At 38.2% G+C, this 23,749-nt stretch overlaps 1 protein-coding gene across 1 annotated transcript in view; it reads left to right on the top strand.

The window, feature by feature from the left end:
• The window catches only part of LOC120077723 (mediator of RNA polymerase II transcription subunit 15a-like), a 30,393-nt gene extending 6,644 nt beyond the window's left edge, over positions 1 to 23,749 (top strand). Inside the window, exons 6-11 of the mRNA XM_039031686.1 lie at positions 10,354 to 10,424; positions 15,898 to 15,972; positions 16,701 to 18,107; positions 18,207 to 18,551; positions 20,467 to 20,667; positions 20,747 to 23,749. Of these exons, the coding sequence (XP_038887614.1) occupies positions 10,354 to 10,424; positions 15,898 to 15,972; positions 16,701 to 18,107; positions 18,207 to 18,551; positions 20,467 to 20,667; positions 20,747 to 21,031 (2,384 nt within the window). The 3' untranslated portion in view covers positions 21,032 to 23,749. The remainder of the gene's footprint in view (positions 1 to 10,353; positions 10,425 to 15,897; positions 15,973 to 16,700; positions 18,108 to 18,206; positions 18,552 to 20,466; positions 20,668 to 20,746) is intronic.

Below are 23,749 nucleotides of genomic sequence, written 5' to 3'. Positions count from 1 at the left end.
GAGTATATCACCCCACTTATGCAGCCTCACATCCCACAACGCAACAAAATCTAATACAACCAAATCAACTGCAATTGTCTCAGCAATCTGTCATGCAACCTTCTATGATGCAACCTTCGCTCTCTAATCTTCAGCAAAACCAGCAATCTCCCATTCAACAGCACACTCAATCCATGCTTCAGCAGCCTCCACAGCCAGTTCTTAGGCAGCAACCACAGTCCCAACAACATACTGTCATGCATCAGCAGCCTACAATATCACAGCAGACGAGCTGCCTTCACAGCAGCAGCAACAGCTAATTAGTAACAACACAAATTCTTCAAACATGCAGCAGCAGTTCATTAATCGGGCAGCAAAACAGTGTTGGGGACATGCAGCAACAGCTGCCTCAACAATCAAGGTCGCACGGGCAGCAGAGCAATCTGTCAAACATGCAGTCTTCGCCATCGCAGCAGCAGCAGCTCATGGCTCAGCAAAAGCAACTATCAATTTGCAGCAGCAGCAGTTAGGACTCCAAAAGTAATGTTTCTGGGACTACAGCAGCAAATGCATGGAACTCAGTCGGGTAACTCAAACATGCATCAAATCAGCACTCCATGCATATGCTGCAACAGAACAAGGTTCAAATGCAGCAGCAACCTGCACAAAATCAATCAAAATTTATTGTCAACGCAAGGTCAGCAAGGACAACTTCAGTCATCCAACAGCTGATGTCAACAGATTCCATTGCAGTCCAACAAGTTCCACAACAGGTACCTTTACAGCAGCAGCAGCAGCCGCCGCCGCATGCAATGTCGCACGAGCTCCAACAAAGGTTCAAGTTGGAGGTCAAGCACCAGGCTCTTGCTTCAATCACAAAATGTAATGGATCAGCCAAAGCAGTTGTTTCATTCACAAAGAGTCTTCCAGAGACATCGTCAAGTATGTTTTCTTGCTTTGTTATATTTTTAGGCCTTATCATTAATTATTGAATGATCAAACCAGTAGATTACTATCAACGTTAGCTAAATGCTACTGACCTTGTTGAAAACTGAGGTGTCTGAAATGAGAAATGGGAAAAACCAGGAGGGAAAGAACAGTCGCATAGACTCGATTTTTGAGAGTGTGAGCCATGGAGTTTCTTGAAAATTAAATGAAAATAATGAGTTTTTACACAATTCGTATTTTTAATGTCCCTTGTATTTGTTCTTGACTTCACTTTTTGGAATTTTTTATCAATGAAATTTCTCTCAATTTTATCTTGAGATTAATGCATGCTTCCACTTTCTTTAATTTTCATGGTGAAGTTATTCATGTAGTTATTTGTGGTCAGTGTGTATTTGGTTTTTCGTCAAGTTTATAGAGCTCTCATATTATATGAGTATGAGTGAATTTGTATAGTTTGTTGTTTCTTTGGGTTTTTATGCCAAAATTTTGCTAACAATAGAGCCTTGCATTTTGAATTTTTGATGCTAACAATATCATTCTTTGCCCATTCTTTATATAAATGTGGATTGCAGCATACCTCTTATATTATATTCTTTTGGTCTACCTTCAGCTTTTTGTTATGAAACATGGATATATATACAAATACGATAAAGACGTAATATTTCTTGAAAAATTAGGATTAGACATACAATCAACCTAGTTTTTGAAACAATCATATGCAGCTTAGAGAACTCAGAACTCAGAATGGGGCACATGTTTAGAGTATTTTTCAACTTTCAAGTTTGTTATACTCTTTATTTCCATCTCTTTGCAGCTGGGAACTTACTTGCGTATCAAGGAGTATTTTACCGAGTTTTTTCCTTTTCTATTTCCATTTTTAAATTAAGAAACTGTAAATTTAAATCACTGAAGAGAACAACCTAGAGGTTATGCCTTCCAGCTAAGTTTTGAGGGGAAAACAGTGATTTATTATTATATATTATTTGAGCAAGAAACATAATTGTCTTATTAATGTAATGGAAAGAGATTAATGCTCAAAAGTTACAAATTCTACAAGAGAGTTTTTTTTTTTTTTTTTTTTTTTTTTTTTTTTTTTTTTTTTTAATATCTTGTAATGTGTCTGTAAGTGTTCGAACCAGCTTATGCTCACCTCAACTAATCTGACTGGACAATCCACCTGACCCTACAACATTTGGGTGTCAAGAAAACTCATAGGATATTAAATCCTAGGTAGGTGATCACCATGGATTGAACTGATGAACTCTTAGCCTTTTATTAAAGGGATGCAACATTCAAAAAGTAAAAGAATGTTGTAGTTTTGAGTTGATTCCCTATTGGAAGAATGACTAGAGGAATAAGAAAATTCAACAAATTCATCGAAGATACAAACTTGTTGGAAATTCCCCTTTCTAATGGAAGATTCACTTGGTAAGGAGAAGGAGCAATCGAATGGGGTCCAGCCCCATTTCGATTTTGCAATAGTTGGTTAAACGTAAAAGAATGTTGCAGTTTGGTTGAAAGAAATTTGGAGGTAAACAGTCAGCAAGGTTGGGCTGGATAAGTTAATGAAAAGCGCTTTGAAAAAATGGCATTCAGATTCAGAGAAAAATAGGAAAAGCAAGGAAGAGTTATTGTTGAAAGAAATTGAAAGAAGAGAAATTGTAGGGGGAAACAGATATTGATGAGCAGGATCAAAGCATCAGATTGACACTAATAGCAGATTTAATACACCTTTACCAAGTGGAAGAAAGAAGCCTCCTACAAAAAAGCAAGCTGATTTGGTTAAGCTTGGGTGACGAGAATACTTCGTTCTTTCATAGGTTTCTAGCAGCAAAAAAAGGAAAAATTTGATCTCAGAATTGATCAACGACTAGGGCATCCCAACCAAATCATTTAGAGAATTGAAGAACTCATTGTAGGCTTCTATACATCCCTTTATTCCAAGGCTATTGGAGTAAGGTCAATCCTTACCAACCTGCAATGGGCAGAAGTATCAAGAGAGCAAAGCATTCAACTTGCAGCCAGCTTTACACAACCAGAAATTAGAAGAGCAGTAATGTCTTTGAGCAGGATTAAAGCCCCCGGTCCAGATGGTTACACTTCAGAATTCATCCTTAAATTCTGGGAATTATTAAAAGATAGCTTCGCGAAGCTTTTTGAAGAATTTTATGTTACATCAGTTAATGGACAGCTTAGTTAGGAATGCAAAGAGGGGAACTTCCTTTTTGGAAGTGGAAATTGTTGATGGAAGGTGGTGTATAAAATCAGAGGGTGATCAATTAATGGATGTTAAGGGTATCCTGTTGTCCAGATTGCAAACCATTCCTTTTGTGATCTCTTTATCAAGCCTCTTTCGCTCTCCAAGTCCCATTTCGCTCAAGCTTCAATTTCGTCTCTTTGTCAACAGCAGCCAACAGTTTCATTCAGAAACTTTTGTTCATTGGATGTTGTTTTTTCCCTATTCTTAGGGCTGGTCCTTTCTTTTGATCTTATTCTAGTTATGGCGAAATTTCCATTGTATTCTCACTATTATTTAGTTTACAATGAAAAATTAATTGCATGCCAAATGAGACATAAATCTTGAATAGAATGTCCAACAAAGAGGTTGGATAGAGCTCACTAGCACACAAAGAAAAGGCCTTCAAATGGGTCTAAACAAACTTATCATACCAAGGATTATTATTATTGTATCCATGAATATTTGTGCTTGCATGTGCATGCCTGGACTGCCCGACCCTGATTTTGGTTGCCAAAGAAACTTGTAAGGTTTAAACCCTTAGTATGTGGTCACTGTGGGTGAAACTTGTTTCTTTTTTGTTTTTTTTCATTGGCCCCAGTGTCCACTATCATGGTGGTTTAGAAAAAGGATATAGGTGTGATTATTAGATAATGATTTGTTAAGTGCACAGTAATGTGAGGCCAGGCCGTGTAATGGCCGTAATTCAGAAACTATCTATAGATTTCTTCTGTTGTGGAAAACTCCTCGGTTTCTAAATTCTGTCCAACTAAAGAAGCTATCAAAAGACAGAAGCTAACTGTACACTTCTAAAGAATTAAGCTTTTCCTTTCAACCACCAACTCCTAAGCACTTCATATAAGTAGTCTTCAATGTAATTGGGAAGGCATAAGGATAAGTTGAATAATCCTATTGAAATAGAAAAGAAAGAAACGACACAAGAAACGACACAAGGAGTTTACGTGGAAAACCCTAATTCAGGGAAGAAAAACCACGATAGAAAAGGCCTTATTATTTTTAATGTCATACATACAAGAGACCCCAACCTCAGATATAAATAGGATGAGGTGAAACCCTAATTTAGCAAATTTAGTGTAAACTACAAAAATGCCCTTAGGGCTAATTCAACGTATTTCAACACTCCCCCTCAAGTTGGGGCGTAGATATCGGCAAGACCCAACTTGCTAATACAAGCTTCAAACGTCTGTATCAATAACCCTTTTGTAAGAACATCTGCAACCTGTTGGACTGAAGGTACATAGGGAATACAGATAGCTCCGCGGTCTAACTTCTCTTTAATAAAGTGCCTGACAATTTCCACATGTTTGGTTCTATCATGTTGCACGGGATTATTAGCAATACTGATGGCAGCCTTATTATCACAATACAACTTCATGGGCCCTGGACTACTCTGGTGAAGATCAGATAAAACTTTCTGCAACCAGATTTCTTCACACATTCCCAGACTCATAGCTCTATACTCTGCCTCAGCACTACTTCTGGCCACTACACCCTGTTTTTTACTCCGTCAAGTTACCAAATTTCCCCACACAAAGGTACAGTACCCTGAGGTTGACTTTCTATCAGTCACAGATCCGGCCCAATCTGAGTCAGTATATGCCTCGATGCTCCGTGTGTCATATTTTCTGAACACTAATCCCAGGGGTGGACTTCAGGTATCTCAAAATTCGAGTCATAGCTTCCATGTGCTCCTCATATGGACTCTGCATGAACTGACTTACCACACTCACAGCATAAGAGATGTCGGACCTAGTATGAGATAAGTAAATCAGTTTTCCTACTAAGCGTTGATACCTCTCCTTATTCACAGGAACTCCTTTCGAAATGCTTTTCAGTTTGCTATTGACCTCAATAAGAGTATCAATGGGTTTGCATCCAGTCATTTTTGTTTCCTTCAACAAGTCCAGAGTGTATTTCCGTTGAGATATAGATATTCCTGCTTTTGATCTTGCCACTTCCATCTCGAGAAAATACCTCAAACTACCAAGATCCTTGATTTCAAATTCACCTGCCATCCTCTGTTTCAGCTTAGCAATTTCTGCCGTGTCATCTCCTGATAAAATGATGTCATCAACATACACCACCAACACAGCAATCTTCCCTAAGGATGATTTTTTGGTAAACAAGGTATGTTCAAAATGTCCCTGAACAAACTCTTGGGACTTAACAAACATGGTGAACCTGTCAAACCATGCCCTAGGGGACTGCTTCAACCCATATAAGGACTTTTTGAGTTTGCAAACATAATTCCCAAACTTAGCTTCGAAACATGGAGGCGGACTCATGTAAACTTCCTCTTCTAACTCACCATTCAGGAAGACATTTTTTACATCTAGTTGATGTAGGGGCCAATCTTTATTTACGGTGACAGACAGAAGAACACGAATCGTGTTTAACTTAGCCACTGGGGAAAAAGTTTCTGAATAATCAATCCCATACGTCTGAGTGAACCCTTTAGCAACTAACCTGGCCTTATTATCTCTCGAGTGTTCTGTCAGACTTATACTTCACTGTGAACACCCATTTGCAACCAACTGTTTTGTGACCTCTAGGGAGAGCTACCATCTCCCAAGTCTTATTTGTCTCGAGAGCTCTCATTTCCTCCATTACTGCTGCTTTCCACTCAGGAACTTCCATGGCCGCATGTACACTGGTAGGTATTGCTAGAGCATCCAGTTGGGTAGTGAAAGCCTTAAAACCAGGAGATAAGTTACTATAGGTCAGAAAACTATGCAGAGGGTACTTTGTACATGACCTAGTTCCCTTTCTCAGAGCAATTGGCATATCCAGAGTGGTATCATAATTGTCAGTTTTCGTCGTCTCTCTTCAGTATCAGACTTCTAAGACAATTCTGCATCTTTCTTGAGGATCTTTCAGTACCTCATCACCTCCTGAAATTTCAACCTTCTCTGAGCTCGTCTCATCATTTTCTATGTTCCCAAACTTCTCTTAAGAATCTTCCTCTGAAACAATAGGATCTTGAACCTGAGCTGGTTCCGACGCTTGGACACTTTTCGATGGAACACCAGGGGTTTCTTGAATTTCCTTTTTGAGATTCTTCCTATAGTATGTTATCCAGGACACTTGTCTAGTAGGAAGGACAGACATGGGAACAGCAGGAGCAGAATTAGGTTCAAGACTAGGTAGACTGGGTCCAGGAATATTAGGACTAGGCTCAAGATTAAAGCTAATAGGTACGGAGTATGTGGAACTATTAGTCTCTTCATTCGTGGTCTCCCCCTGAAGATGACTAACGGGAAAGAACGGTTTTTCTTCAAGGAACGTGACATCCATAGTGACAAAATATTTTCTGGAAGATGGGTGAAAGCATTTATAGCCTCGCTGATGAAGGGGATACCCGACAAACACACATTTTTGAGCTCGTGGAGCAAACTTAGTCCGGTGTGGACCATGAGTATGAACAAAAGCTATACACCCAAACACACAAAGAGGAACCTCAGGAATAAGACGGGTAGACTAATAGGACTCTTTGAAGCACGCAAGAGGGGTTTGAAACTTTAGAACTCGTGAAGGCATTCTATTAATGAGATGAGCTGCGGTAAGAACCGCATCTCCCCACAGGTACAAAGGGAGAGACGCTGGAATCATCAAGGAACGAGCAACTTCAATGAGATGGAGATTTTTCCGTTCAGCCACCCCATTTTGTTGTGGAGTATACGCACACGAGTTTTGATGGATGATCCCCTTTGACGCTAGGAATTCCTGGAGGGGGTGATTGACAAACTCACGACCATTGTCACTCCGAAGAATGACAATCTTTGTGTTGAACTGTGTTAATATAGTGGTATAGAACTGTTTGAAGGTAGGTAGAACCTCAGACTTATCAGCAAGGAGATATACCCATGTAAGTCGGGTATGGTCATCGATGAAAGTTACAAACCACCGTTTACCAGACAGGGTAGAGATGTTTGAGGGACCCTAAACATCACTGTGGACCAGGTGGAAAGGCTGGGTAGATTTATAGGGCTGAGAGACAAAAGATACACGAGGTTGTTTAGCACGTATACAGACATCACAAGATAACGAAGAAACATTCACATTATGGAATAAATGAGGAAACAAATATCACATATATTGAAAACTCGGATGTCCAAGACGAAAATGCCACAATAAATAATTTTTTTCGGACATAGTAAAAGAAGATAAAAGACTAGTCCTAAACAAGCTCCTGGAGGAAGCATCTTCAGAAAGGAAATAGAGCCTCTGTCATATTGGGCAATGCCAATCGTCTTCCCTGAGTTCAAGTCCTAAAACAAGGCAGCATCTGGTGAGAAGACAACTCTACAGTTCAAATCTTTTGTTATTTTACTTATTCATAACAAGTTGTAAGAAATTTTGGGCACATGTAGGACATTTTGTAGAGTTAATCCTTGAAATGGTGACAGTTTGCCTTTTCTAGCAACAGGAGCGAAGGTCCCATCCGCAATTCGAATCCTCTCATCTCCAGCGCTTGGATAGTATGAGAGAAATCGGTCGGATGAGCCAGTGAAGTGATCGGTCGCTCCTAAATCTAGAATCCATAACTCATTCCCTTCAACAAGAAAACTAAAAGATTAAGGGTTACCTGATTGAGCAACTGTTCTGATCCTTATGATACCTGAATCACCAGGGTTGGTCACTGGAGGCTGTGTCTGAGGTTGTGCGGCCCCCTCAACTGATTCACTCACTAGAGCACGACCAGATTTCGACTTGTCATTTGGAGGACGACGTTTACCATTCGGAGGATGACCATGCAGTTTCCTGCACTGATCCTTCGTGTGCCACTGTTTTTTGCAATGCTCACACACTGGGGGTGTTTTACTATTCTGCTTGTCACCATCAGATCCAGCGGATTTCACCCCAAAGGTAGCTGACTCTACAGTGGTAACACCCGGCCCATTCATTGCACTCGATCTATCTTCTTCCAATCTAACCTTTGAACAGACCTCCTTGAGAGACGGTATTGGTTTCTGCCCTAGTATTCGACTCCGAACTGTATCAAATTTAGGGTGCAACTCTGCAAGAAAATCATACACACGCTTAACCTCTTCTATCTTTGAGTATTGAATTCCATCTTGTGGGCAGTTCCAGATGATCTCCCGACATAAATCCATTTCTTGCCATAACAAAGACATCTTGCTGAAGTACGACGTTACATCCATGCTCCCTTGTTTGCATTCATGAACTTGTTTACGTAGAGTATACAGGCGGGATGCATTCTGGCGCCTCGAATATAGCCGTCGGATTGCATCCCAAATATCTTGGGCAGTGGCTGAATAGAGTAAAGGTTTCCCAATTTGTGTTTCCATGCTACTGATCAACATCGAGCGGAGCAAAGAATCCTCTGCCTTCCAGACATGCTCTTGAGGATCCCCAAGATTCGGTCGTGGTATCTCTCCAGTCAAATATTCAAACTTATTGCGTCCCTCAAGAACCATTTTAATTGTTTGGGACCAAGAGAAGTAATTTTGTCCATTCAGCTTCTCTCCCGTGATCATTCCTACAGAGTTTCCTATAGTTTCACATAAAAGATTAGTAGTAGGAAGAGTAGGAGACATTGATATTAGATTTTCTGAATACATCGGGGAAGAATCATGGCCATTCAATCTAGCTCCAAAGGCCGCCATCTGTTGTTGGAGACTAACAAACTGTTGTTGGAGTTCCCCATGAGATTCAGATCTGGAATGTTTCTGTCCATAGGTCATGGGATTTTCTTCAACAGAATCATCCATTTGAAACTGAGGTTGAACTGGGTACACATGAGGAAGAGGCTGTCCACCATGGTACTGTGAAGAGGCTATTGCCGGAATCCCACCATCAGAAAAATACAGCGGCCCGTGATCGGCGTTGCTCCCAGACGGTTGCGACAGTGGGTAACGGACAGAAGGCTTCGCGATGGACTTCAAGGTTGAAGAAAACGCGTCGATTTGACCCGACCCGGCAGCTGGAGCAAAACCACGGCCGCCTGGAGCAAACCCGATCACGTGCGAAGTTGAAAGCCAAGTCGTGTGTGAAGTCGAAGAACCGAACGTGTGCGAAGTCGAAAAACACGATCGTGTGCGAAGTCGAAGGAACCCTCATCCACGATGTTTCGGCTGGAACGGCTGCGTCTGGAAGTTGTTCGGATGCGTCGGGAGCGAATCCACCAGAGCCAGTATCGAACGCCGATCCAAAGCCGAGTCTGAGGTCCGAGATGCACGCCGACTTGGTTGATGTATGCTCGGCGATTGAACCTGTCCAAGGTGCGCGCCGACTGGGTTATTGAAATATGGCAGCGGGACTCCAGATGTGTCGGGTTGCATTCGGTTTAAGATTGTTCGGAGATATCGATCAAACTGCATGCTTGAATCACAGCCACATTAGTCGTGTCTGCCAGATGTCCGTTCACCTATCAAGTTTGATGACTAAAGTTTCTTTTATCGGGGCTAGGGTTTCATCTCCATTGCTTTGATAACCAATATTGAAATAGAAAAGAAAGAAACGACACAAGGAGTTTACGTGGGAAAACCCTAATTCAGGGAGAAAAAACACGATAGAAAAGCCTTATTATTTTTAATGTCATACATACAAGAGACCCCAACCTCAGATATAAATAGGATGAGGTGAAACCGTAATTTAGCGAATATAATATAAACTACAAAAATGCCCTTAGGACTAATTCAACGTATTTCAACAAATCCAATGTATAAGACTAACCCTTAGCAATAAACCTACAGTAAGGAAAGAGATGGTTGATGCTCTCTGTCGAGAGACTAAAAGCATCCTACTGACGAAGAAAGAGCCCGCCTGCTAGGATTGTTTTTCTAGAGTAGTAGTGGATTCTTTTTCTAGAGTAGTAGTTCATGGTTATTTAAACTCATATACAGAAGAGAAGATTGAAAAGCTTAGTTTTCTTTTACAAAAGCAATACAGAAGTAATTATAAAAATACTTAGCTTCTTAGCTTCTTTTAGCACTCTACCTTTTACCTTCTGTTTCCATGTGTTTTTTGTTCGGTAGCAGTGGTTTTGGTGGTGTCATCCACCGCCCCCCCCAGGGGCCGGTTTTCTGTTTAACCTTTGGACATTCTACTCTGGGCTGAATTTATTACTAGGGAGCGTCTATCTCTATGCGCACTTCACTTATATCCCTCCTACACATATTTTCCTTATCTGCTACCTATTTATGTAGCATCTTTAGATTCCACGGCTCAGACAGGACAGGCCAATGGTGGTGATTGGCAAGAGGAGATTTATCAGAAGGTACTAAGCTAACATTTGATCTCTCTTCAATAAAGTTTTCTGTACTCTTTTCAAGTTCAAAAGAAGTTCACTCAATTTGCAATATTATTAGAGGTGGTACAAATTGTAAATGTTGGCTTTACTATTCTTTGTGGGATAGTTTTACTACCAAGCAGGCTGTTTAACTTGATTTATTTTTATTATTTTATATTAATAATACAAAAGACTCCTAATGTAAGCAAAAGATTTGGCTACCACGTAGATAAGGGGTCACTTTTGAGTAGTAAGCTTTGGGGAAAATACTCTATAACTAAAAGTCCAGTGATTTGAGTCTTAATTCCATCCTACAGGTGGCTACGTCTGTAAAGACCGAATCTTTAGGTTATGTGTGGGTTTCATTTAACCTAAAGACTTGTCTTTCTTACCTTCTTTCTTTGGTAATGAACAACAATTAACCCACTACATTTCTTGCAGAAATATGATTATATAAAATGAGAAACCAAAGAGAAATCAAAACCTTTGATTCTTAATTTTTCTCAATGAATTTCATCTTCTTCTTCTTCTTCTTCTTCTTTCTGTTGTTGATCTGTATTTTTACTCTGTCTTGAAATTTTTAATTGAGTTTCTCCCATCATCTTAGCAACCAATGGAATACCACCACATTTCTTTAACAATTTTACTTTTAATTCCTCCAAATTTGGAGGATCTTTAGATAATAAAATCTTCATTTTTCACTAATTTTTGCTAGAAAATATTCCAAGAAAAAATTGGTAGTCGACTCAATTGAAAATATTGGAAGAAGAGAGAGTTGGGGTCAGTTGAGGTGAATTGTAAAATATACCAACTCAACTCCACCAACATTTTAAGTTAGTGGGCCAAACGTTGAGTTGATACATTATACCAACTCAACTCGACTCATGTTGGTGAACCAACCTTAAAACATATTCAAGAATCTAACAAAATGACTACTTAAATCCTGTAGCATTGGAGGAAATAAAGAAAACAATAAAAGAAATCCAACGTTCATTGGGGAAAATGACTCAACATATTGATCAACTATCAATTTATTTGCAAGAGTTCAAGAACGGATTGATTTCATATATTGAAGAAAAAACAAAAGAATCACGGTTGGAAAATTTTCAAATAGAAAATCTTAAAGATAAAATTGAAGAACGACACATTGATTGCGGTAGAGGATCGCCAAATTGTCAAAGAGCTTGAAGCGAATGATAAAGAAGACTTGATTCTTGAACGATTTTCCTTGGAAGGTGGTTTTTTGGTGATTGGTCCTTTGAATACGGTTTTGAATGAGCTTGAAGGAAACAATTTTTTTGGTTTATGCCCGATGGAGAAGTCCTTTTTGGTAGCAATATTGGATTTTTTTGTCTCGAATTTATACCTTTGATCATAATATTTTTGTTCAAAATGTAGGTTGGTTTGGTCATGCTCCGTTGAACAAATTTATTTCATTCCTTGTTTGTTTCATAATTTTTTTTTAAAAACTCGAGGGCGAGTTTTCTTTTTGGAGGGGTAGAATGATGTAAGAATAGGGGTTAATTGGGTAATTAGATAATATTCTAGGTTAATTTCCTTTTTACCCCTACTTATAGTAAAACTCTATAAATAGGAACTTTCCCCTCTTGTATGAAACACATTATTCATTCTAATAAAAGATCAACAATCTTGATTCTTGGAGAGAATTCTCCTTTTATCTCCTTTGGATACATCATTTTTAAAAAAAAGGAAATACAACTTTTCATTGATATCATGAAAAGAGTCTAATGCTCGAATAAAAATGAAACAAGAAGTAAAGACATAAACTTAACGAAAACAAATTCTAGGCCATCCGAACACAAGGCCAAAAACAAAACAGAGAATGACAGTACTCCAATTCAAACACAAATCTTTAACAGAGAGACAAGCAAAAAGCTTAGAAAGAGAATACCAAGAAGAAGTGTTGATCCTTTCAACTTCATAACAATCGAACCACGGAAGGGATTTATCATGGAATACCCTTTGATTCCTCTCAAAGTTACCTACTAAAATGTGAACAATGTTGTCCTTGAATGAATCTCCAAAAACCCACAGAATGTGAAAAATAAAGAATAATTTCCTCCAACAGGCCATAGAAAAACATCGGTCGAAAAACAAATATTGGAGATCTTCATTTGCAGCTAGACAAAGGGGACAAATTGATGGAGACAAATAGTGAGAAGGAAGCTTCCTTTGGAAAATGGAGGAGCAATTTAATGTTCCGAAAAGCATAACCCAAAGGAGAATATCGACTCTCTTAGGACTATTTGACTTCCACGAGACCTTATAAACAACTTATAAGGACGGTTGTGAGGAAGCTTGTGAATTGAGGGGAGTTAGAGCTTGAAAATTTAAGATTAAGCAACAAAGCTCAGCTGGTAAATGGCTTTGACATTTTTCCCTTGAGCTTGAACCATTTTGGCAACGGTTTTTTGCGAGTAAGCACGGTCTCCATCCGTGTGAATGGGTTGCGAAAGGTTTAAGGCATGTACATAAATCTTTGGAAACATATTTCTCTTTAGCTCTTCTTCCTTTACCCGTCTTGTTTTTTTTGTTGTGGGGAAAGGCAAGAAAACGTATTTTTGGGAAGATCATTTGGTGGGGGACAGACCCCTTTCTTATGTGTTTCCTTGGTTGTATAATTTATCCTCCTTTAAAAATTATCTCATGTTAGATTTTTTGGTTTGGTCGGGGAACTCTATTTCTCTCGTTTGGTTTCTATCGTTCTTTGTCCAATAGGGAAACGGCGAAGGTGGCTTCTCTCCTCTCTTTGATTAGGGTTTTAACTTTAGCCTTGGGAGATGGGATGTTTGTGATTGGAGTCCTAGTCCCTTGGAGGGCTTCTTTTGTAAATTTTTCTTTAGGATTTTATTTGATCCTTCTCCTAATGTGGAGTTGGTTTTTGATGTTTTGTGGAGGATTAAGATTCCAAAGAAAGTCAAGTTATTTTCTTGGCAAGTTTGCTCGGTCGTGTGAACATGATGGATAGGCTCTAGAGAAAGATGTCTTCGTTAATGGGTCCTTTTTGTTGTATCTTTTGTTGGAAGGCAGAGGAAAATCTAGATCACCTTCTCTGAGAATGTCAGCTTGTGATGTTTGTGTGAAATTATTTCTTTCAGAAGTTTGATTTGTGCTTGCTCGCTACAGGGACATTCGTTTGATGATTGGGGAGTTTCTTCTCCGCCCATCTTTAAAAAAGAAAGGTCGTTTTTTGTGGTTCTTGGAGGCGTGTGCTTTGTTGTGGGATATTTGGGGGAGAGGAACAATAAAGTGTTTCGAGGTGGGTATAGGGACCTTGGTGAGGTTTGGTCCTTGGTGAGGTTCCATGTTTCTTTGACTTCAGTTTCGAAGACTTCTTGTAATTATTCACTAGGCAATATCTTACTTAGTTGTAATTATTCACTTGTCGTTGGATCTTTCTCCTATTAATGAGTCGGTCTTTGATGTGGTTTGGAGGATTAATATATCAAAGAAAACCAAGTTCTTTACCTAGCATATTTTGCTAGACCGTGTGAATACTTTGGATAGACTTGTTGGGAAGATGATTTCGTTAGTGGGTCCTTTTTGCTGTACCGGAAGGCGGAGGAAGACCTGAATCACCTTCTTTGGGGCTGTCCTGTACGAGGTCTGTGTGGATTTGTTTCTTGCGGGAGTTTGATGTTTAGGTAGGTGGCCAGAGGAACATTTGTGCAATGATCGGGAGTTCCTTTTCCATTCGCCTTTCAGAGAGGAAGGGCTTTTTTCTTTTTTTGTGGTTTTGTGGGGTGTGCGCTTTGTTGTGGGATATCTGGAGGAGAGGAACAGTAGAGTTTTCAGAGGTTTGAACAGGTTGAGTGAGGTTTGGTCATTGGTGAGGTTTCATGTTTTGCTTTGGGTGTCGGTTTTGAACCTTCTTTTGTAATTATTCCCTAGGCAACATCTTACTTAGTTGGAAATACTTTCTTTAGTGGGGTGCTTTTTGTGGACTTCTTTTTTTTTACGCCTTGTATTATTTCATTTTTTTCTCTATGAATAGATTCTATTAAAAAGAATTGTCAAGCCAAGAATCTTTCCCATAAAGAGATTCTTTTACCATCACCAAGTTTAAGAATAGCAAAGACTTCGACTTGAAACCAAACTTTAGAAATGCTAATCCATGGGGTTTGAAAGACTCGTACCAAATTTTCCAACTGGGTCTCACCTGAGCGAACCGGACCTCTGAGATAACCTCCACCCCATTTAGCCAATAGTTCCAAGTTTCTATATTTTAAGCCTCCAAACACTTCCAAGACCATGCTTCACAGTAAGTCTTCCTCCATGGGATAAATTGAAGGGTTCCCATCGGTCTAATCTCTTCTGAATTTTGTCAATAGGCTGCCAAAACGAAATTTTCTTAGGGAATCCACCCAGAGGAAGGCCAAGATATAAAAAGGCAATGTTTCAACCTACTATGAAGACGTGGAGAAGTAGACAAATTTTCATCATCCACATTAATGCCATACAACGCGCTGATTTTTCCCAATTAACTAGCTGGATTACTTTGATTATCGCGTCCAACATTCCATTCACAAATATGGTCCCAATCTGTTTACTTGGCGCACGAAAGGGGCAATAAGAAGTATTACTAGAAATTCTTTCAAGGACATTTCCGATAATCTCCCTTTTTTTTTCTCAATTCCTTAATTGTATTGAGGGTAATGGTCTCGTACTTACTTTTGGGAAGACATGTGGTTGGAGGATATCCCTCTGAACGTGGTCTTGATTGTTCTCTGTCTTATTGGGACTGGTAGTGGCCAGTTGCTTTGGGTGCCTTCTTGAGAAAGGGTTTAATATTTATATAATTGCTGACGATACTCTTGTTTTCTCAATATTTGAGTAGGGAGGATCAACAATTTCTTCAAAATCATTTATATCTTTGAAAAGACATTTGGGCCTAAGGTGAATGAGACTAGATCCATGATTGTGGGTATTAATTGGTTGCATCGATGAAGACTGCATTGATTAAGAAGTCAGCAGTGTGGCTGAGGACTTTGGTTTTAAAGTAGTTGTTTGGTCTTTGACCGTTGATTATTTAGTCTTCCAACTGCTTGGAAGTTCATGTTTGATGTTTTAGAATCTGGTTTTGGAGAGTATTGTTTCTAAAGCCATCAAAGCATAGTTTAATGGAGGTGGGATCATCCTGCTTTCTTTGTTACGCTTTAACTTTCCTAATTACTTATTTATGTGTTTGAGGCGTCCAAGTGTTAGAGGATTGAGTTTCTTAGGTATCTTTTGTCAAAAGGTGTGATATAGGAGGGTGTTACCTGTTTGATTAATTGGAAGATTGTGTCTGATAAGGCGCTTTAATGTGGGGATTATTTATTTATTTATTTTTGTCAAGGGCGACTCTACTTTCTTTAGGATATGTATTTTTTTTCAAATTCTTAAAAATGTTGTTTAACTTCTTCTTTCTCCATCTTCTTCTTCTCCTCCTTTTTTGTAGATTAAAGCTATGAAGGACTTGTACTTTTTTGAATTGAAAGAAATGTACCATAAAATTCTTCCTAAAGTGCATCAGGTATGTGATTCTACATGTATATCCTAGAGCATTTGACTTTTGATATTATTGATTGTGGTAGTAGCTTAATCTTCATTGAGGGATGACTTCATTGATCTATCACCTTTTGTTCATATATCTTAGGGGTGGAAACGGTTTGGTGGTCACCGGACCGAACCGATTTTTCTAATATGTGGAACCGAATCGAACCGCACCGCATGTATGCGGTTCGGTTTGGTTTTAAATTCGGTTTTGGAATTTTTAAAAAATCTATGTTATATATTTTTTTAATTATAAAACGGTTCGGTTTGGTTCGGTTTTGTTCTTTAAATTAAAAAGTTTTAAATCCAGTTTTACTCTTTTTTTAAATATATAAATATATAAATAAATAAAATATATATTAGTTAAAAACGGCTTGGTTCGGTTTCAAATTCGGTTTTCGAAATTGAAACAGAACCGAACCGGATTAATTCGGTTTTTGAAATTGAAACCGAACCGAATCGAATTAATTTGGTTTCAAAATTTCTTCAAACCGGATCAAACTGTATTTTTCGATTTCACTGAGTTTTCGGTTTGGTTCAGTTCGGTTTTTGCGGTTTGAATGACACTCCTAATATATCTACATGCATTGCAAAAATGTTTTCCACTTCAGCTGTCGAATATCCTACACTTTCACTCGCATTGTAGTTTCTCTCATTCCCTCTATTAGTATGCACTGATATTGCGTAATTTGATATTTTATTGCCCAGTTTGAAAGTCTTCCACAACAACCAAAGATAGAGCAGCTAAATAAATTGAAGGCATTTAAGGGCATTTTGGAACGCCTTTTGACATTCTTACAGGTTTCAAAAAATAATATCACACTTGAATTGAAAGATAAGATAGGCCATTATGAGAAGCAGATTGTTAGTTTTTTAAATTCCAATAGGCCAAGGAATCGAATCTCTACACTACCGCCGGGACAACATCCTCCCTCTCACATGCAATCCATACAGCAGTCACAATCACAGATGACCCCGTTACAGTCTCCTGAAAATCAAATTAATTCCCAACTGCATTCTGCAAACATGCAAGGTTCTGTGGCTCCAGTGCAGCAGAACAATATGAACAATATGCAGCATAATTCTCTTCCAACTTTTTCAGGATCAGCAGCACAACAAAACATGACGATCCCAATGCAGCCTGGTTCCAGTTTGGAATCAGGACAAGGTAATTCACTGAGCTCATTGCAGCAGGTTGCTGTTGGGTCTTTGCAACAGAATCCTGCAAACAATTCCCAACGGGCAAATAATAGTTCTTTGCCATCACAAAATGGGGTGAACTCTCTGCAGCCAAACATCAATTCTCTTCAATCAAATCCTAATATGCTTCAACATCAACATCTGAAACAACAGGATCCGCAACAGATGCTGCAATCGCAACAACAGCTTAAACAACAAATGCAGCAGAGACTGAAGCAGCAGGTGTTGCAGCACCAGCAACAGCAGCAACAGCAGCAACACCCGCAGCAACAGCAACCACAATTACATCAGCAACAGTCACAGCTACATCAGCAAGGAAAGCAGCAGCTACCCACACAAATGCAGGCGCACCAAATGTCACAACTTAATCAAATGGAGATTAGCGAACTGAAAATGAGACAGGGGCTTGCTGTGAAGCCAGGGATGTTTCAGCATGTCCCAACAACTCAGCGCTCAGCTTATACCCATCAGCAGATGAAACCAGGAACTTCATTTCCTATTTCTCCGCCAATCTTTCAAGCTGCATCCCCTCAAGTCACCCAAAATTCTTCTCCTCAAGTCGATCAACAAAGTCTGCTTTCATCCATTACTAAGACTGGAACACCTTTGCAATCTGCAAGCTCCCCTTTTGTTGTACCATCTCCTTCAACGCCTATGGCTCCATCTCCAATGCCTGGTGAATCTGAAAAACCCACTTCTGGTGTCTCAACACATACAAATGTTGGGAATGCGGGACAACAAACTAGCGTGTCTGCAACACAAGCCCAATCTCTTGCCATTGGCACCCCTGGGATATCTGCCTCACCATTGCTAGCTGAGTTTAGTGGTACAGAGGGCGCTTGTGCCAATGCATTACCAACCGTTTCCGGCAAATCGAGTTTTACAGAGCAGCCTCTTGAACGTTTGATTAAAGCTGTAAGCCAAAACCTTGAGTGATTTTATTTGTTCGTGGTTTAAATTGTTATGTATTCTTCTTGATTGTTTCTTCATTTGTAAACTTACTATGGTTTTCAGGTTAAATCAATGTCACCTAAAGCTTTGATTTCCTCTGTCAATGGCATTGGATCAGTTGTCAGTATGATTGATAGGATAGCAGGCTCGGCCCCTGGTAATGGGTCGAGAGCTGCCGTTGGGGAGGATCTGGTTGCCATGACAAAATGTCGGCTGCAAGCAAGAAATTTTGTTCCCCACGATGGACCAAATGGAACCAAAAAGATGAGACGCCACACGAGTGCAATGCCCTTAAATGTTGTTTCATCAGCTGGCAGCATAAATGATGTTTTTAAACCGTTGACTGGTGCTGAGACATCTGATCTTGAGTCAACTGCAACATCTAGTGCCAAAAGGCCCAGGGTTGAGGTAATAACAAATTTTACATATTGTACGTTCTATGAGGGTGAAATAACATTGTAATAGTTTAGTTAGATATTGGTTTTGTTTTTTTGTTTTTTTGTTTTTTTTTGGGGGGGGTGACAAAAAGCAATTTCAAATTGATGGAATGAAATATCCTAAGGGATACAAAAGAGGCCCATTTACAGGGAATACAGCAGTTGTTTCCAGTTAGCAAAAAGGAAATTCAAACCATTATTTTGTAGAGGTTGTAAATTCTTACACACACAAAAAAAAAAAAAAAAAAAAAAAAAAAAAAAAACCCATTGAAAATAGCCAGCTCGAGGTTCTCTCCAGCATCGGGAAAATTCTGTTGTTTCTTTCATCCCATATCTTCCACCAAACAGCCCTAATTAAGCAAGACCAAAGATGAGCTTGTAGTAGCCTTGAAAGGGTGATCAATAAAAAGCATCCTTATCCAATTTAGTGTTTCAGAGGGGGGACAGTAATCCAACCAGCAGAGAACAGTTCAGTCCATATTTTAGCAGAAAATTGGCAATGGAAAAAGATATGGTTCTGTGATTCATTGTCTTTTTTGCAAAGGTAGTACCAAGGTGGAGAGAGGTAGAACCAAGGGCATCTTTTTTGAAGCCTATCTATCTCCCTTTTAAGGCAACAAAATGGCTTTTACGAGCCAGCATTATCAGAGCCATTCTTTGGAAGATTTGGGAAGAGAGAAATTTTAGGAAAAAGAAAGGAAAAGAAAGATCCCCTAGAGATGTTCTTGAATCATCTTGGCTTTAGCTTTCTTGCCTCTTCTTTGTATTATTATATACTCCGTACTTATTTCATTATCTCAATGAAGAGGTCCGTTTCCATTTAAAAAAAAAGATGTTCTTGAATCATCTACTTTCAATATCCTTTTTTGGTGTAAAAATATACAACCCCTCAATAGTTACAATTTAAATTTCCTTGTGTCTAATTGGTGGAATCTTTTGCAATCCCATTTATTGGCCTATTTTGTACTCTTTGGAGATTTCATTCATCAATGAAATATATATATTTTTTTAATAAAAAGAAAAACCTCGCTTGGCAAGCAAACTTCCAAATATGCTTGTAAAGGACTTGTGGCGGTGATGATGAATGGGGGCCAGTTTAGATAGGTTAAGAGCCACAAGTTGAAGAATAGATAAGCTTCATCATTAGTTATCTAATTATGTTTAGAGGTCACACATATGCTCCACCTTTTTAGCACCATATAGTTCTCCTTTTTCATTAGGAAGTTATATTATTGTATTAGATGTTTCTCAATATTCTTCTAATTTTATAACCTACTTTGACATTTTGAACTTGATATACCTTTTTTGCTACGACTTTTGCTCCTTGTTTTTCTTTCCTTTTCTGGGTGGGGGGAGTGTTAGTCACGTACATTGTTGTTGAATATCAATATACTTACTACAGTGTAGTTTTTATATTAAAACAAAAATATCAGCATTATTTTAGTCCCCCTCTACAATTTTGTCCCTTTTATTTTTTATTTCATGGTCCAGTGTCTTGTAGTTGGAGAATATTAATTTCAAGATATATTATGTACTCGTTCCTAGATAGTTATAGTGCTATTGGCTTCATGCAATATATTTTTGCTAAAGAGACTTGAATAGGAAAGGAACAAAGCAACAAATATGAGGTCCTAAAATACTTTTAGACTTTATGAATATTTTTGAGGGAGGAGGAAGGAAGAAAGCAATAAATTTGTGATGTATTTTATAGATGTATTAAGATGTCCGGCTCGTTTAGCATTTAGGGCTTCTTGCAATTTGCTCGTCATCTTTATGTCAGAATATCAACACAATATTATCTGTTTTGAACTTGTATCGGCTCACTTTAGTTTTAAATCATTTGCTTTACTATTTTAGTTTTATATATATATCTTTACCTGTTGCAGGCCAATCATGTTCTTCTGGAAGAAATAAGGGAAATAAACCAGCGTCTTATTGACACTGTGGTTGTAATCAGTGATGAAGTAGTTGATCCAAGTGCTTTAGCGGCTGCTGCTGATGGGAGTGAAGGAACAATTGTCAAGTGTTCTTTTAGTGCTGTGGCTCTCAGTCCCAGCTTAAAATCCCAGTACACTTCTGCACAAATGGTGGGCATATTTCTTGCATATCGGGATCTTCATTGTCTGCATTTATCTGTTTTATTACATGTGCATTTCTATTTTGCAGTCTCCAATTCAGCCTCTTCGGTTACTTGTTCCTACAAATTATCCAAATTGTTCTCCGGTACTCCTAGACAAGTTTCCTGTTGAAGTCAGGTTTGTACATGGGATCTGCTTTTTGTTTGTCATCTGTTTTCCTTTTCTAAACAAATTCAGTTCTATCTTCCACAAACCCCTCTTCCCAGAACAGATAAAGTATATATGTAGCAGGCTATTTGCATCAAATAAAAAAAATGATTTCATAAACCTATACAAAATTGCAAATATATGTACCATTTTAATTCTAATCTAACTAGGAAGGATAAACAAATAGACCATTAGTAGATTCAAAAGCTTAAACTAACAGGGCTATGGTGATTACAATTGTTTAATATGTGTTCTCGCACCTAGACTTATCAGCATGAATTATTAATATAAAATTTAGAGAAAATGACTTAGCAAAAGTGTGAACTCATAATATTTTGCATTCATACCATGCTACATCACGACTAGACCCAAGAGCTTAAACTATTGGACCAAGATAAACTTAGTTTCTTTATTATATTGGAATAAAATTTGAAAGTCATCCTTGATTTTAGGACAATTCTAATCAATCTGATTTATACTTAGAGTTAGAGAATTTGTATGATTTATTTAATAGTAGTCTTAGTCTATTTGTTAATTTGGATTATAGTGTTTAATTCATATTTTAGGCTTAATTAATTACTTCTTAATTTTTTGTAAGGCTATGTATAGCCACTTTAGGGTTGTATTTAGAAGGTTTTGAAGTCATATTGAAAAAAGACTTTGTTCTGGAGAGTTTTCTCACTCTTGGGATGGATTTTTCTTGTTTGATCATGGATTTGGCATAAAACCCAAACCAGTTGCATCATCTTAGGTATTTGTGCATCCTCATGCCTACGTTTTGATGGAAGCATAGGCTAGGTAGGCTGTCAGATTGCAGATTGATTCTTTGAAGATATACATATGACAAATTGACCAAGCAATTGTCTACCTTCTCTCGTGAATGCTTTATCAATCGCACCCTATAGTTTGATCAAGTCAAATTGGATTGTAGGGTAGTTAATGGAGATTTGAGAAAGAAAAATGGCATGTACTTCTCTATTTATGATAGGAAACAAAGGTAAAGTTTTGTTTCCTTTATTTTTTTTCTTAAAATAAGAACGTATTAATCAGAGCCTCTCAATTGTGGAGGATTTAATTAAGGCTATACTAACGAAAAAGACTGAAGTAATTTGAACAAGGTTACAAAAATCAAAGAAATAAATGGACGTATTTTCGAAGATCCTTCAATTCTGTTCTTTCCAAAGCTCCCACAAAAGGGCAGGAGCAGCACAACCCCATCGAATTTTAGCTTTACCTTTGAGGTGCCAACTTCTAAGAGCTTCCACCAGCCACTCGAATTTATTAGGAAGACAGAGGTTGATGCCAAAAGCTCTAAAGAGTTGCTTCCAGCTTCTTCTAGCAGAATTACAATTTAGCAAAAGGTGATTGTTGAAGTCCACATCTTTGTGGCATAAAGAGCAAGTCGATGGAGACATACAAAGACTCCTAAACTTCTTTTGCATTTTCTCACGAGTATTTAGACTACTGTGGGCAAGACTTCAAAGGAAGAGTTTAACCGGGTACCAAAATTCCAAATCATCTTAATCCATGGAGAATTAAGATTGTGGGTGGTTTCAGTTTCAGTGAGTTTGTGGAACCTCGAATGGGTAGAGAAAACACCAGAACTTGCCAAAGATCAATAAGCTCTATTAATGCTGCCCACACTCTGATAGCGTTGATCTTCCGAAGCCAAGGTCCCAATCAAGATGAATATAATTCCAACAAAAGATTCCCTCTCAACCCCATTAAAGATTCTACTATTTGACTCTCTCCAAGTACCCCACTTCCATGAAAGGTTAAGTTTTTTGTTCGGTAGGTTTTCTATAGGGGAAGGGTTAATACCTTAGTCAGAGTGTCAAGGAAGGTGCTAACTTGATGGAGTTGTCGTGTAAGGTGTTGCATTCTTTGTAGGAGGGCAATAGAGGACCTTGATCATATGCTATGGAGTTGTGATTTAGCTTATGCTATCTGGACTTGTTTCTTTGATGGGTATGGTTTTGATTTGGCTAGACATCATGATTGAAAAAAATTGTAGAGAGATGGTCGAGGAGGCCATTTGGTACAAGAGAATTCTGGGTTGAACACGAGAATACTGTATTCCCAGGCATCCTCTTCGCCTATGCATAAGAGGTATTCCATGCCCTTGTAAAAGGGTGAGTTTTCTCTTTCTCCCCCCTCATTCATTTACATTTTATTTTGAATGTAGTTAATTATTTAAACTAGTTGATATTAATTTACCAAAATCAATTCAATTAATTATTTAACTAGAATAACTCAATAATATTTCATTAAAATTTTACCAATCAAAACTCATTAAATGAATGTGGTTACTTATTTTACTGCATTGTTGATTAATTAGTAATCAATATCTTTTACAGTAAAATCATCCTTCAAATTTGTCTTCCAGCCTTAGTTGTGAGTCTTCTTCCAGTTTTGTCAGTCTCATTCCCGAGTCTGCTTCCAGTTTTAAATCTTTGCCTTCTGAAAGCGAAGTTATGTTCATGGCACTTTTGTCTCGGTCTCCCAAATTTTTCATATCTTGAAAAATTATTTCCTCATTTATTCATGAATAAAAAGTCGAGTCATCTTCCGTGTGAAATTTGTGAACTCTTCAAACATACCATAACAGTAACTTTTATTGATGACCATATAAGACTCACATGGACATATTTCATGAAGGATAAATCTGAAACATCAACTATCTTTCAATCCTTCTATTCTATGATTTTGACTCAATTTCAAAGTTCGATTCATGTCCTTAGAACCGACAATTCTGGAGACTTTCAATTCAATTCTTAGATCATTTCTTCATCTCAGGGTATTGTTCACACTTGTTCATGTGTGGATATACCCCTCAACAAAAAAGCTTAATCATTCAGCATAAAAGCAATTTAAAAAAAAAAAA

Source organism: Benincasa hispida, chromosome 5 (assembly GCF_009727055.1).
Source record: "Benincasa hispida cultivar B227 chromosome 5, ASM972705v1, whole genome shotgun sequence".
Taxonomy (NCBI): domain Eukaryota; kingdom Viridiplantae; phylum Streptophyta; class Magnoliopsida; order Cucurbitales; family Cucurbitaceae; genus Benincasa; species Benincasa hispida.
This window is presented reverse-complemented; position numbering and strand designations above follow the sequence as displayed.